This window comes from Hemibagrus wyckioides, linkage group LG07 (assembly GCF_019097595.1).
Source record: "Hemibagrus wyckioides isolate EC202008001 linkage group LG07, SWU_Hwy_1.0, whole genome shotgun sequence".
Lineage (NCBI taxonomy): Eukaryota > Metazoa > Chordata > Actinopteri > Siluriformes > Bagridae > Hemibagrus > Hemibagrus wyckioides.
In genome coordinates this window covers 12,840,224-12,855,577 of record NC_080716.1, presented here as the reverse complement: position 1 = coordinate 12,855,577, position 15,354 = coordinate 12,840,224, and the positions used below count along the sequence as shown (strand labels likewise).

The 15,354-nt window shown below is 36.1% G+C and overlaps 1 protein-coding gene across 2 annotated transcripts in view; it reads left to right on the top strand.

The window, feature by feature from the left end:
- Window positions 1-15,272, top strand: part of dock11 (dedicator of cytokinesis 11) — a 68,693-nt gene extending 53,421 nt beyond the window's left edge. For both annotated transcript variants that reach the window (XM_058394704.1, XM_058394703.1), the window contains 11 exons: window positions 84-299; window positions 2,831-2,888; window positions 3,207-3,313; window positions 3,516-3,638; window positions 6,355-6,468; window positions 7,714-7,860; window positions 8,891-9,101; window positions 10,328-10,518; window positions 10,688-10,785; window positions 11,106-11,244; window positions 13,885-15,272. In XM_058394704.1, the coding sequence (XP_058250687.1) occupies window positions 84-299; window positions 2,831-2,888; window positions 3,207-3,313; window positions 3,516-3,638; window positions 6,355-6,468; window positions 7,714-7,860; window positions 8,891-9,101; window positions 10,328-10,518; window positions 10,688-10,785; window positions 11,106-11,244; window positions 13,885-13,974 (1,494 nt within the window). In that variant the 3' untranslated portion in view covers window positions 13,975-15,272. The remainder of the gene's footprint in view (window positions 1-83; window positions 300-2,830; window positions 2,889-3,206; window positions 3,314-3,515; window positions 3,639-6,354; window positions 6,469-7,713; window positions 7,861-8,890; window positions 9,102-10,327; window positions 10,519-10,687; window positions 10,786-11,105; window positions 11,245-13,884) is intronic.
- Window positions 15,273-15,354: the final 82 nt, after the last annotated feature.

The window sequence follows — 15,354 nt, the reverse complement described above, 5'->3', positions numbered from 1 at the left end:
TATATATATTTATATATATATATATATATATATATATATATATTCATATCTAATGATTATTTTTAATCTGCTTGTGAGTTTAGACTACATCACTTCCATCAGAAGTGAAGGGCCTTACAAAGCGCATCCGTACTGTGCTGATGGCCACAGCTCAAATGCGTGAGCATGAGAAGGACCCAGAAATGCTGTTGGATCTGCAGTACAGTCTGGCTCGCTCCTACGCCAGCACACCCGAACTCAGACGTACCTGGTTGGATAGCATGGCACGAGCTCATCTGAAAAACGGAGACAGCTCAGAGGTATGTATAGCATATATGGTGTGTACAGTGTGTTATATAATAATATACTACTTTATTCTATACATCACTTTTGAGGGCGCTGGTGGCTCAGTGGTAGGTTTCTCGCCTACCATGCGGAAGGCCCGGGTTCGAGTTGTTGTGCGGACCAGTTGGTCCGCAGTGGCGACCCCTCATGCATGTAGGGAGCAGCTGAAAGATCAACAACAACAACATTCTATACATCACTTTTGTTCATGCAGGTGTACACAGTAGTCACTAGGTTCATCTTATTATTAGTAGTAGTAGTAGTAGTAGTATTTAACATTGGGGCCAACACTCAAGCAGTTAAAACAGCAATTTCTGGATCCTGGCAAGTCATTGTGCAGGAGAACCTACAAACAAGGAGACAATGATGATTTGTAGCTAAATAAGACATCACTACAAGGGCTCACACCAAAAAGGTGAGCTACTTACAGTCTCCAGACTCCTGTCATATGAAAGTCTATGAAGTTTTTTATTATTAGTAAGGCATTCCACCTCCTCTGCTAGCCATAACATCCCTATCCCACTATCACAGAACTTGAGTTGATTGCAGCATTACTCACCATTACTCAGTTTATTCCACTGAGAGCAGATAGCTTGTTAAAATTAAAGCCACATTCAAACTATAGTCAGTCAGTCGTGCAAGAAAAGGTTATATATCTTGTTTCTCTGAAACTTTTACAGCACTCCATATACTGTTCAAAGATCACAGACCACTCTTTTTTTTCAATCAAATGAAATTTATTGTTGTATTTTTAATTCCTTGATGCCCAGTAATAATGATGAGAAAATATACACTACAGTGTTTCTATTTTCAGTCAAAGAGCCATGCAGTACACAGATATTTGTAATATTGAGATTTTATATTGCTTTTCATAGTTTACATAATGCATGGCTCTGTGAGTGGAATTAATGTGGGATATTTTCACATGTTGTTTTTCCCCAAATAATTGCCAAAAAACGACTGAATGGCCATATAATAAAATATATGCATGTAGTGGTCTCTTGACTTTTGCACAGTACTTATGTATTATATCTATGCATTCCAGTCATGCTAAGGGCATGCACGAACATGTTAGATGTGCTAACGAAAGAGGGAAAAAAAACCCTTCAGACTGTACTACTCTTGTAGGATTGTTTAATGTCTCCTGTGTGTGTGTTATTATAAATATGTTGTAATGCATAACTATTATAACAAACAAATGACAGATTTTAATATATAGTACATTTTGCAAAATGTAAACCAAAATTCTGAAACAGGCTGGGAAAAAATAAGTACACACTATAATTCAGTAACCTGTAGAACCACCTTTAGCAGCTTGAAGTAAATGTTTTCTGTAGGACCGTATGTTTCATGATATTCTGTCCCACACATCAGTTCACTAATGTTTTATGCACAGCTCTGTGTATAGATCCCACCAAAGCATCTCTATAGGGTTCAGGTCTGGAGTTTTTTATATTTGGCCATTCCAATACATTTACTTTTAGCAAATTTAGCAAATTCAGATGTTGACTTCCAGGCCTGTTTGGGATCATTGTCCTGTTCCATAACCCAGTTTCATCCTAGCTTCAGCTGCTGTACAGATGGCTTTACATTCATCTCAAGAATATTCTGGTAGAAATTGGAGTTCATTGTCATCATGTTTCCCAGATTATGTGGTGTCAGAACACAAGATCATCACCACCATCATGCTTGACAGATGGTGAGGTGTTTGTGGTGATACGCTCTGTTTGGTTTTCCCCAAACATCATGCTGTGCATGGTGACGAAATATCTCCAACTTGCTCTTAGCAATCTGAATCATATTATTCCAGAACATGCAATTTTGCAAACCTAAGCCATGCTGCCATATTCTTTTTGGAGACAAGAGACTTTTTTCTAGACACAAATTAATAAAAGCCATAATTGTTGTCTGTTTCTGATTGTGTTGTCATGAGCATAAATATTTAATGTGCTCACAGAGGCATCATGTGACTATAGATGTTGGGCTTTTTTTTTTTTTTTTTCATTACATCATCTAAGCATTAAACAGTCTGATCTTTGGGTGAATTTGCTTTAGCACCCACTCCTGTTTACAAATAAACACATTTTCACTGGTGACTACTGAATTTCAGATTGTTTGGAGACAGCCTTATAACCCATCCCTGCATCTGCTGGCCTTCTTCATGCAATCTAACATGCTGAGCTTATTTTGTTGACTAATACTTTACCTGTGTATCACAAAAGAGTATTTCCTATAAATAAACAATGTTTATTCGCATCTGCAATTTTAAAGTGTACAAAAAATGTATGGAGAAAATCATGATGTAGTTAAAGTGGAATCCAGCAATAAATCAAAGAACACAGCAACCAGCTGAGATTTTCTATGCAAAAGGAAACTGTTTCTCCCTTCTTGCAAGTCATCCTGAGTTTAACTGCGAACACACACACACATTTGTGTATGAGCCTGTTTTTATCATGCACAATGTGTTCACAATGTGTTTTAAAACAGGCATCTTTTGTGTCCACAGGCAGCTATGTGTTATGTCCACATTGCCGCATTAGTTGCAGAGTATTTGTTCAGAAAAAGTAAGTGATCTTTTCCGTTCATGTCCTTCTCCAAACTGACACTATGAAGTTCTTACAGAAAGGCTTGCAACACTAGACAGTTGTTGTGAAACAAAATGTAATACCTAGTCATTTAGCTGTTTTTTTGTTGTTGCTTTTTAAATCTATAAATCGTAATGTAATGATCTGTCCTGTGGTTTCTAAGTACAATATACACATTATATTATATAAGGTATGTTAGTTTGCAAATCAAAAATGTTATACCTACTGCTACAGGTTTTGCAGATTTATGATTTCTACAGTTATTTACTATAGTATATTGTTGCTGTCTGGTCTTAGAGCTGTTCCCAAGTGGGCTGGCAGCTTTTAAGAAGATCACTCTTAACATAGAGGAGGAAGCCGCCATGAAAGAAGACTCTGGCATGCAAGATGTATACTACAGTGAGGTAAAACTTATCAAATGGTAATATAAATCCGAAGTGATATGCTGAAATGGAGCTAGATTATAGACTGGTGTGTTAGTGAAGAAGGAGAAAGTTATATTAGATCTAGCTGAACAAGTCTATGGTTTTGTTCATTGCTATGGATAGATGTTTTCAAGAGATAATAGCACAATAAATCTGGTGTGTGTGTGTGTGTATATAACAGGATGTTCTGGTAGAGCAGCTGGAGGTATGTGTGGAAGGCCTCTGGAAAGCTGAACGGTTTGAGCTTATCACGCACATTGCCCGGCTCATTATTCCAATCTATGAAAAGCGCCATGAGTTTGAGGTAAGAGAAAGCAAAAGTAGTTTACTCATAGAGTAAATCTAGTCACAAATTACACATTCACACATGCTGGTGTCTCAAGGAGAATATCATTTCTGCTTTGTCCCTCTGGTTTATTTGAGGTTAGCTATAACACACCGTTAAAGGGAACAGGGTTATGTCAGCACGTCATAAAATAATTCCTAGACAACAAGTCGCCTCTTGTAGCTAGTAGAACTCTGTTGGGTCCGTTTTTGTTATAGAAACAGCCTGCATGAGCATTTGAAAGAATTTGTAGCTTTATCCTTTAGCTTGTGTCATTTGTAACTTTATGAGTATCTGTATGTCCACTTTAATGTGACCCGTAAATTTATCTTCATTCACAGTTTATGCAGCTGCATAAACACATTTCTTAGGATTCATATTGCAAAACTGTTAACAATGTTACCATTACAACATACTGCTACTGTGGCATATTACACACAGGAAGCACTTTTTGTTTCCTCAAAACAAAAAAAAACAAAAAAAAGTGGTTGAAAAAGCTTAAAAAACATTCAAATCAAAATGAGAAATTCTTCAGCATATTTAAGCCATTTACAAATCTGTAAATAATATTGTAATATAAGAGCTACGAAGTTTATAGAATAAAGATTGTAGCATGGCTGTGGAAAGTATTCATGCTCCTGTAGATTTTGCACACTTAGGTTAGAGATTTAGTGAAAACTATTATGACAAAGTAGTCATAATACTTATAACACTTAAATACTTATAACGTATAACAACAAGTAGTCTGAACCTTGGCTAAGGCACTGGAGCTCAGTTTGCTGTAATGTTTGAATTAATGACCCTGATTTGTGTACAATTGTGCCAAATTCAATGAAATGGACATGATGTTAAAAGTCACACAGCACTGTGTATATATTTATACAACATTCAATGCTTTAATATGTTTCAAAATTTATCTACACATTTCGCACATTTTTTATATAAACACCACATTAGGTGAGAACACAGCTGTCACACACAGTGTCATGATTGTGTACTTTACTCAGCCTGACATTTTATTTGGGTGTATATGGGGTGAATATATATATATATATATATATATATATATATATATATATATATATATATATATTGAGGTTATACAGCTCCCTTTTCAGATTATACAACTCATATGCATGCAATCCATAGCTCCAAGGTATTGTAAAACCTTGTCTGCCTTTAATTTACGTGTTTCTTTTCTTTTTTTCTTTACGTAGATATTGCCTAAGATTAAACTAAGCTAAAAACTTTTCCTGTTTTAAAGCACAAATATTTTGAATAGAATAGAATAGAATAGAATAGAATAGAATAGAATAGAATAGAATAGAATAGAATAGAATATCTTTAATGTCATTGTAACATCAACAACGAAATTGAATATTGCAATATAAAGGCATTGATCCATGTAGGATAAAAGCATATTATTGTGTATATATAACAGCATTTGAATAATAAGCTAAGACTCGCTTAGATAAAAAGCCTAGACTAGCTAAAAAAACCCTCCTCAGCTGTGGTTGTGTGTATTTATAACTTTCACTGACATTGCACGTAGTTTTAATTTAAGTTAAGAAACCCTGTAGCCATTTTTTAATCCGAAATCTGAACCTGTTAGCATTATCAGTTAACATGCACGGTGACTCCATTTGGGTTGAAAACCACTAACACATTTTCTCATGATTCCTTTTGTACATCTAACCACCACTGCCTCTTAACATGTTTATAGAAAGCAGTTGTAAACAAAGTCTAGGCTTCCATATATGGGTCCTTTCTACAGTCTCATAAATATACTTGTGGCATGTTTATGTCAACATGACCTATGTCCTCATAATCCATTCTGCTTTGCAAATTAAAGAAGATTTGACTTAATATTAAATAAAGCATGTGAAAGAGTGATTTTAAGCTCATTCATGCAGCTGTAGGTACAAATATTCCTTTGGTGAACAAAAAGTCAGCAGATATAAAATATTGCTAAGTCAAAGTCAACTAGAAATACAGACAGCTGAGACAAAATCATATTGGGGGAAAAGTTTTTAGGGCATAATATTTGCAACTGTGCATTCTATTTTAATTCATTCATATTCATTGAACAATTTTTCCTAGTCAGGGCTGTAGTGGATCCTGAACTTATCCCAAGAACAATAGCAGTGGAATATATACTCTGGATGGGTCGCAGGGCATCATGCACACATGCCACAGGGGGTGATTTAGTGCAGGCAGTTGACCTTTGGGCATGTTTATGGGTGGTGGGAGGAAAATGGAGAACCCAGAGCACACGCACACTGACAGTAACTTGAACTCATGATCAAAAAGGGACTCTGGAGCTGTGAGGCAGCAGTGCTACACTCTGCATACTATATCTAGATAAACAAAACTGAAGCAGTAAATACAGCAACAGAGAATGATAATGATGTGACTATCAGCATCATGATTAAAGCTTGAAGAGGATATTACAATTTGCAAGTGTGTGGCCTTTGAGTGTGGCCTTCTAGTTACCCAAGAGATTTGCTGTGCTGTATGTGTGTGTGTGTGGGTTTCCTCTGGGTTCTCTGGTTTCTTCCCACTCAGTGTAAGTAGTTCAAGTGTGTATAGTTTTGCAGTGCAAAAAAAAAAAATCTTGTTGGACCATTTGCTAGAAGTCATTTCTTTTTTTGTATGCACTTGCATCAATAATTTCTCCATATTTTCTGTTTTGTAGAAGCTCAAACGGTTGTATGACACCCTGCAGAGAGCATATTCTAAAATCTTAGAGGTTATGCAGACGGGTCGTCGACTGCTGGGGACCTACTTTAGAGTGGCCTTCTACGGGCAGGTGGGTACAGTGGACATGTGCATAGTAAATATGGCTTTATTTAGGAAATTATTTTGTATTAAAATTTTTCATTCAGTCCTGCATTCTTCAGTTGTACACAATTCTAAAAAAAAAATGTAGTAATGTAGTTCAAAGTAATCTTTGTCTGGGGAACTAACTGCACTATGCTCACCTATAGCAAGTTTGGCTAATCCTCTGTTTTTTTAAAGCCTCTGGCAATGTGTGTTTTCCTAATCCTATATAAATCCAATATCTTCCTGGTTTGTGCTTAGGTAAGAGATACATACTATATTTGCATATAGTTCATGCAGTAATATGCAATGAAAGTTTGCAGGTTTATTTCAATACCCTGTTACAATAGTGTGTAAAAGCAGAAGGAAATATTGCTGTGTTTTGTTTCTTTACGAAGGGTCAAAACTACAGTGGCTTATCTTTTAGGCTTATCGTGTGGTCAGACACAGCAGTCACGATGTCTCATACCATGGATGTTTATTTGTCTCATGCCACGGATGTTTCTGCCCTACCCCTCTACTTTCAAATGATTGCATGCCCCTGCAGTTATCTGTCTGCACAAGCCATTTTTGTTTGGCATACAGCACCAAACAGGAGCCTACTATGTATTGTACACCTATGTATATGCATACAGTCAGTGGCCAAGTTATTAGGTACACCTGCACCATCATTTACATTTATGGAATTCAGCATTTATACAGTTATGGCCTCAGATGTTTGTCTATGTGGCAGATCAAAGTGTCACGTGGCAGCAGCACTGCATAAATGATTATAAGTGAGCATGTGTGCAGGTGTTACTAACAAAGTGGCTGGTTAGTGTGTATTAATAATAAACATGTTCGTGCCTAAACTGTTAATTACTGCTCTTCGTGGAAGAATATCCATGTAATTAATATAATTATTCTTATAATAATACACCTTTTGCACGACATTCCAATTCTATCCCGATCCATAAATATTGAATGGACTCTATTATTGTAAAACCTTTGGCTCATCTTCCCACTGATCTATGCCATTGTCATGTATCATTAATTATGTAGGTCGGTGCTCTAGATGTCATTTGTCAAGTATGGCATTTGGCAGATGCCCTCAACCAGAGCGACTTACATTTATCTCATTTACACATCTCAGCAGTTGAGGGTAACAAGCCTTACTCAAAGACCCACATCTTAACCACTGAGTTACCGCTGACCAATTCTACCATATAAATTCAGTTATATTTCACACTCTTAGGGCTTCTTTGAAGAGGAGGATGGGAAAGAGTACATCTACAAAGAGCCAAAGCTCACAGGCCTGTCAGAAATTTCTCACCGTTTACTCAGCCTATATGGAGATAAGTTTGGAGCAGAGAACGTCAAAATCATCCAGGATTCCAATAAGGTAATCTTAGACCTGCTTAATAAAGGTTAATGCACGAAACTGGTGCGTGTCCGACCACATTATTGTGCAAGCACCATAAAAGACCAATGAAATATTATATTTTGTGTGGTTGTATTTTGCAATACACTCAATACTTCTTGTGCAACACTTCTCCAGGACCAACATGAATTATTCCTCATGAAGTCTTTTATATTTTGTTAACCATTAAATACCTAGAACCCAACAGTTGATCCAGACTTACATTCCTTACTCTCATAACTACAGGGTGTCACTTAAGTCTCCATACCTTTTTAGCACAATGTAACTGTATTCACAAAACAACCACACAGGTCATCTCTCCCAACTTTGGCTCCTGTTTTTGCAACAGTGTCGTATGTGATGTGTTTGCCATATTTCCTAATAAAGTCCTTCGCAATCTACAGCTTCCTGATTTAGCCATGAGTCAATATCAATATGTTTTTCTTTTGTCAAAGGCATTTTTAAATGATATTTGAATGAATAGATATAACATAATCTAGGTAGGAAAACTTTTAGAAGTCCATTTTACGGAAAGGGCTCATTTCCCCTATGTTTCAGATATCCTGTATATAGATTTATTTTTATTATTTTCTGTTACTAAATAAAATAATAAGAAATAACATAATTAATTATTTTATTAGTTACTGAATAATATGCATTAGGATGGATAGCAAAATTTTAAAAAACCAAAGTAGAATCAACATGAAAATTTAAAGGGATTATCCAGAGCAACCGAGAAAAAGTGCTTTTAAAGTCTTTATAAATGAAGAGATCGACACTGGTTCACTAGGCCTAAGAGACTAAGAGAACCATTAGTCTAAAAATCTTTTTAATATAAATAATACAAATTCTAGTTATTCTGCACATGTTTTTATCTAACATACTTTTATTTAACAAATCACATAACAGTTTGTAATTCTTGTTTGTTACCCTAAGCTTGTTGTACAATGATGTTCAAAGATTATATATTGTACGTTTTATATAATTGATTCGCTTCGCCTTCACTCGACAGGTAAATCAAAAAGACCTGGACCCCAAGTTCGCTTATATACAGGTCACATTTGTCAAGCCCTTCTTCGATGAGAAAGAGCTGACCGAAAGAACAACAGACTTTGAGAAATGTCACAACATCAACCGGTTCGTTTTTGAAACGCCATACACGCTCACCGGGAAGAAACATGGAGGGGTTGAAGAGCAGTGCAAAAGACGAACAGTTCTGACGAGTGAGTATGGCGGCTCTATCACCTGTGTCAGAATGAAGGTTTATGTAGGAAACAACACATTATTCACATAATACTTGTCAGAGACTATATAAATATCTTTCATAACGTCTTTCATAATCCAGCCTATCAACTGATATTGAAACGTCATGTTACAGTTAATGATGTTCAGTAGATAAACATAGTATGATCTGAAAGTGATATTAGGCTCCTTGCTTCATTTCACACACATTTACCTGGACGTGCCCAAAAATTAAAATACTGCACTACAACTCAATTATTCTACATGATATCTACTATAGCCATTAAATAGAAGCCTGAATATGTACATTGCTCCTACAGAGGTCAAACATTCAGGATGATTACATGGAACTGATATTTACTACCTAAATATCATCTCAGGAAGACAATATTATGGGAACTTAGCTAAAAAGAACCATGAATTTTGCCTCTTTGCTTTGAAGTAATATGCATGCATAGTGTAGCACTGCTTCTAATGTGAGCTACACATGTGGCAGTACAAAAAATGATTAAATTCAGCCATTTATTATCTAAATGCATTCAAATTCTAAACTTATATAATTACGTAGTGTCCTACGTATAGTGTTTATTTTTTATGTCAGAAATATTTACTATAGACATTCATGTATATTGTTTTGTCTTTCACTAGACATCAAAATCTATGATTGTTTTATGGTGCCTAGTATTTGTATGCTTTACTTCTTAATACTATAATACATAATTTCTAGTCATCGATAGAGTTCTAGTCATCGACAGTATTCTACATTTTTTATGTGATTGAACTGTCAATTGAAAATATATAGTTGCATGTTCTTTCATGACTCCAAAACACTCTTGGACCTAAACCGTCGCTATCATATTCCAATTTTATGACGTTTATTTACGATGTCAAGTCATTTAGAACGTAGCTTTTGTTTGTGTCTTTCGGTTATGGCTGAGTGACATGTTCACAAGTGTAATTATAGTAACAGGTGCGAGGCATGCCATGATGTATAGCATAAATGAACTTTTTTTAAATAACTGACTCATCTGTATTGGTGTTCTGTTTCATCTGTGTTTGCCTGCTGTCTGTCAATTTTACTACAGCTTGATTTTAAGATTAACTATGTTCAACCTCGGGCGCGTCTTTTTTGTTTTTTTTGTTTTTGTTTCAATCCCCGCTAATAATCCATGCCTGACTGTTATCAACTTTGTGCACACATCCACAGCATCAAACACTTTCCCGTATGTGAAAAAAAGGATAGAGGTAGTTGGGGAGAAGCACTTGGACCTGAAGCCTATTGATGTGGCTATAGATGAGATGCGGGATCGCAGCACTGAACTCAACAAACTCTGCTCCAACCAGGAAGTGGACATGATTCAGCTGCAGCTCAAACTCCAGGGCTGTGTCAGTGTGCAGGTCCTGAAGCTTCACATTGAAATGTTGTGTCATTAATCATGATTATTAATCATAACGAGTAAATCTTCTGCCATCCACTATTTGTCAAAAACTAGTGTATAATCTAGACTGGAAATGCAGTGCAGTATTGCAAAATTGATTTATGGTTGGTGTATTTTTTTGGATGTAGGTCAATGCCGGCCCCATGGCATATGCTAGAGCTTTCCTGGATGATTCCAAGTCTGGCCAGTCCAATAAAAAAGTCAAAGAGCTCAAAGATATATTCAGGTGTGTTTGAGCCTTGTCTTTTGTTATTGTGTTTTGTATTATAATAATATATGTGCTTTCACCCAAAATAAACGCATCTCTTTTTGCAGCTCTTGCCCATTAAAGGCAACTGCTATCATTGTAAATTCATTATAAAGTCTGACTATCATAGCATCTTAATCTCAGTTTGTGTTGTGTGGCTGGATCAGTACTTTTTGCATTTAATAACATCCAGATAAGATTATAGACAAAGAAATTGCCACAGTGATGCTGATATTGTGAATAATATTGTGCTTGTTCCATGTTAATGCTTGACCTGATTGTTGTTGTTCTTCTTACAGGAGCTTTGTTCAAGCATGCAGTATGGCTTTAAATATTAATGAGCGGCTCATTAAAGAGGACCAGTACGAATATCACGAGGGGCTCAAAGGCAACTTTAAAAGCATGGTCAAGGAGCTGTCTGAAATTATTCATGAACAGGTGGGACACATACACAAAGACATTTATTTAAAAGACAATATCAAGAATCTAAAACATCTTGCCATCACACCATTGAATCCAATTGTCTATTATTTATGGACTGATGATTAACAACCTAGAACATTTAGTTCACTGGTTTGTTTTGTACGTTGTGATTACTGCCAATACTTTTAAAATAATATTACGTGTGCATTAAAGATAAGCTAAGATTGTTAAGAATTACAGACTGTACTCTTGGAATAAAAAAAGAAAAATCCAAAACTGGTCGCAGGGACACCAGTATAGTCCTAGAGCTTTTCTCTCCAGCTTCCAACACTCCTGACCCTAAGACACACGAACACCTAGTAGAGTTGTGCTAGAATCTGGGCCAAAGCCGAAAAGTTTTAGGAATCTATGAGAAATCGACGCTGGCAAAAACATCACAGTAATTGAACGATGATCTTTGCTGCACATGTTTTTTCATGTCTTATTATTTACTCTTGATAACAACAGATTCACACGCACCATCATGTATGTTTTATAAAGAATAGGCCCTAATAAACACTTACGAATAAGTCCGATGAATACGTCTATTGTTCAGGCTGTGACAGAAAGAATTGTATTATTTTAACAAACTGCATCATGCCAGTGAGTTGCTGTCAGGGGCTAGGTCAGATCAAATAGAATGCACTTTGTTGACAGTGGCATTAATATGTTTGTCTGGTATTTGAAAGGTAATAGTGATTATGAAAAAAATGTTGCAGGGTGTCAAATGCAGACAGGCATGAATAAACTGGATGTGTGCTAAGATGTCGGATTTGCATATTGTATTTAAGGAAGCCCAGAAGCATGACTGTTGGATATATAGATGGTTAAAATCGGTTAAGCAAAAATGCTGCGGTTATGCAATCCAGAATGATTCACCATACATGAAGTATCATGAAGTTTCGCTAGTATTATGCCTCACCTTTGCTCTATTCCTAAGTGCTGTTTTTGCTATAGATTGGGGGGGTTTTAGGTTACCTGTTGTGAAATGAGGTGGTGACTCAGAAACTTGGCAGTTAGCTTTCTTGAGAATTAAGAACTAACCTGTATTTAGTGCAGATATCAAGTATAGACATGTCTCCACTATCCTGAAAAGATAGGAAATAGCAGTGAGGCCACACTAATCCCATGTGAGATAATGCTCTTGATTGTGTATTCTGGCAGACAACATGAACCGCTTGCATGATCGATCTGCTTTTCACATCTGCATCCTGATACACATTCTTCTTGGTTAAATTGCTCAAGCTCTGTCAGATTGGCTTGAGATCATGGCTGTGCATGGGTCAAAGCTTACCTAAAATTTTCAGGCAGATGTTTTGAGGTTTAGGCTGACTGAGTCATTCTGTCCGATTCAGCTTCTAGGTTTTGACTGTACTTTGGTATAGCTTTGGTAAGGATGCTTAATAACTGCAAGAGGTTTGAGATTTTCTTGCAGACCAGACCAGAGAACCTTTTTCCACATGTCTCCACCATGCCTTTATTCAAACTCATATGGCATTCACCACTCTTCCATAAAGCCCAGCTTATGAACCGCTTCTCTCACCTGAGCTGTGGATCTCTTCAGCTGCTTCACACTTACCCTTAAGGTCTTAGTCAATTCTCTGAGTCATGATTGACTTGTTTTCATAGCACACTTTGTCTTTATAATGCTATGTAGATATGATCTGGAACAAAATCTTGGGCCTTCCAGGAAAATGTGTATTTTAATTAAGATCATGTGACCCTTTAATTGCACACATGTGGTCTCTATTCAACTCTATTATGTGACGTCTGATGGTAGTTGCAGCAGAACTTGGGTGAATATTAATGCAATCACGAATCTTTACATTTTTTAAAATTTGTTTAAGATCTGTGCAAGCTAAAGCACACACACATACACACACACAGCGTATTGTGGGCTATTCTGTGTTGATTCATGTTGAAAACCTAATTAAATCCATTTCATTTCACACTACAAAATGAGGAACATTTAAAGAGAGATGAACTCTCATGCCCAGGCTTGTGCCTATCATAAAAAGAAGCAAAAAGAAAATTAGTACTTCTAATCTGACTCTAATTAAAACATAGTACATACTAATCAAATGTTTTACAAGAGACAGTGGACTACCAGCTCATACAGCTAGCCTAAATATAAAGAGCTTTGAGTGCAAGTGTGAAAGACAGGATCCTGCCAAAACATAGTCCAAAGGCATGAACATACCAGTATGATGTAGCACTGCAGTCTAAATTCTCTAACAAAGAAAGCTATCTGATTATCTGACAAATTCTATGGTTGTTTGTGTTTGTGATGTATTTTTCGGCTGCCCTAAAAAATGTTCTCTCCTCCCATGCTGTTTTCTAACATGTCTCTGCTTTCCCTTTCTGTGCTGCCATGCTCTGTAGATTGAGTGCTAGGTAACCTTTGTTTCAACTACAAACATAAATTTGATACTTTGAAGCATGCACAACAGACTTGTATGTTATATATATATACACACACTGCATATCTGAGTACATTTACACATTGTGTAGTGACCATGTTTTGTGTATATTTTGCACGGTGTTAAGTTCTAGTTTCTAAATAGCTTGTTTACTCTTTAAATGCTTCTTACTTCATCCTGTCTTTTAAATCCGTAGATCTTCGAGGAGGATGAGATGCGTTCCCTCTTGCAGAACTCACTCCATGTGTTCCGTGCCATTAGTGGAACGTCTACTGGCTTCAGCTGAAAACTGAAGAAGAAGACTTAGCGCAAAGACTTATCTCATAAATCTCTGCACATGTATACTCTCATCACCTTGATCCACACTCTTCTGGATTGCTTAATTGTCAGCCTCTCAAGAAAAAAAAAAAAGTGCCATGCATATTGCTCTTTCATTTTGCACCCTGTGTCTATCATGTTCCCCCCAAAAATAAATAAATATTCAACAATATCACATGAAGCAGCAGCCAACATCCAAGAATATTTCATATTTCAAAAAATGGTCAGTAGTTTTTTGTGAATTATTATTATTATTATTATTATTATTATTATTATTATTAATAAACACAGTGGACTGATGGATTTAGACAATGGAAGGGAAAGAAATTTTAACTATATTGTAGAATATAATAAAACACCATTTTAATAAGATACTTTTGTGACTTTTTATATTCATTTTATTATTCATGCTTTTTAGAAATGTGTATTATTATTATTATTATTATTATTATTGTGCCTGGTGGTGCCTGGTAGCTCAGAATCTTTGCTATCTTGACAATCCTTACTGAGTTTTTGAGCTTTAATACCTGCAAGTCCGCTCCACCTTATTGATATTTTCAAGTCTGAATTGGGAAAGCACCGCTATGGCTTGTGTTCACTGACTGAGATGACAAACAATGCAGTAAATGTGTTTTTCAGAAGCTTCTGTTGAACCAATCAACAACTGTGGTCATTTCTAAAACTGTCCTGCGCAGATGATTACATGCTAATAATCTGACTACTGTGTCTGAATTTACAGCATAGAAAGCAGTAATATTGATCATTTTAAGAAATTCAATTCAGTTTTATTTTTATAGTGCTTTTATATGCAGGATATAAGGTTTTAATTTCAATGTATATTTCATGTTTGGTCCAGGGAGGAAAACCTGGACTGTTGGTAATAATGCAGGTCATGTTAAAAGGGCAATCAAATGGACTGGAAATGGATGGATTGTTTCCACTGATCTTATCTTTGTGGGAAATCATAGTTGATATGAGTCCAAGAGCAGTGTTGCAGATTTGCCAGTGTTAGACTCTGTAGCAGGTTTCAGTTGAACAGGACTTTGTGTCTTCACCAGGAAAAACATCCTCCCCAATACTGGATTATTTATCCAAGTGCTGCTGTTATATAGCTCCCCAGGACTGTATGTGATCATGTGCCAGTTCACTGAGAACAAAGTAACAGCTGCTAAAGCTTTTGTTGCGTTTTTTTTGGTAATTGCTGAGGAGTAAAAACTTTATTGTCTATGTGTTATTTGCTATCGAACGAATAAAATGTGTTTTAAATAACAATGAGAAAGGATGCATTGTGTTGTTGGCATGTATAAATGAAAGGAAATCTGGAGAGGAAACCTTTAATCAGGACAAC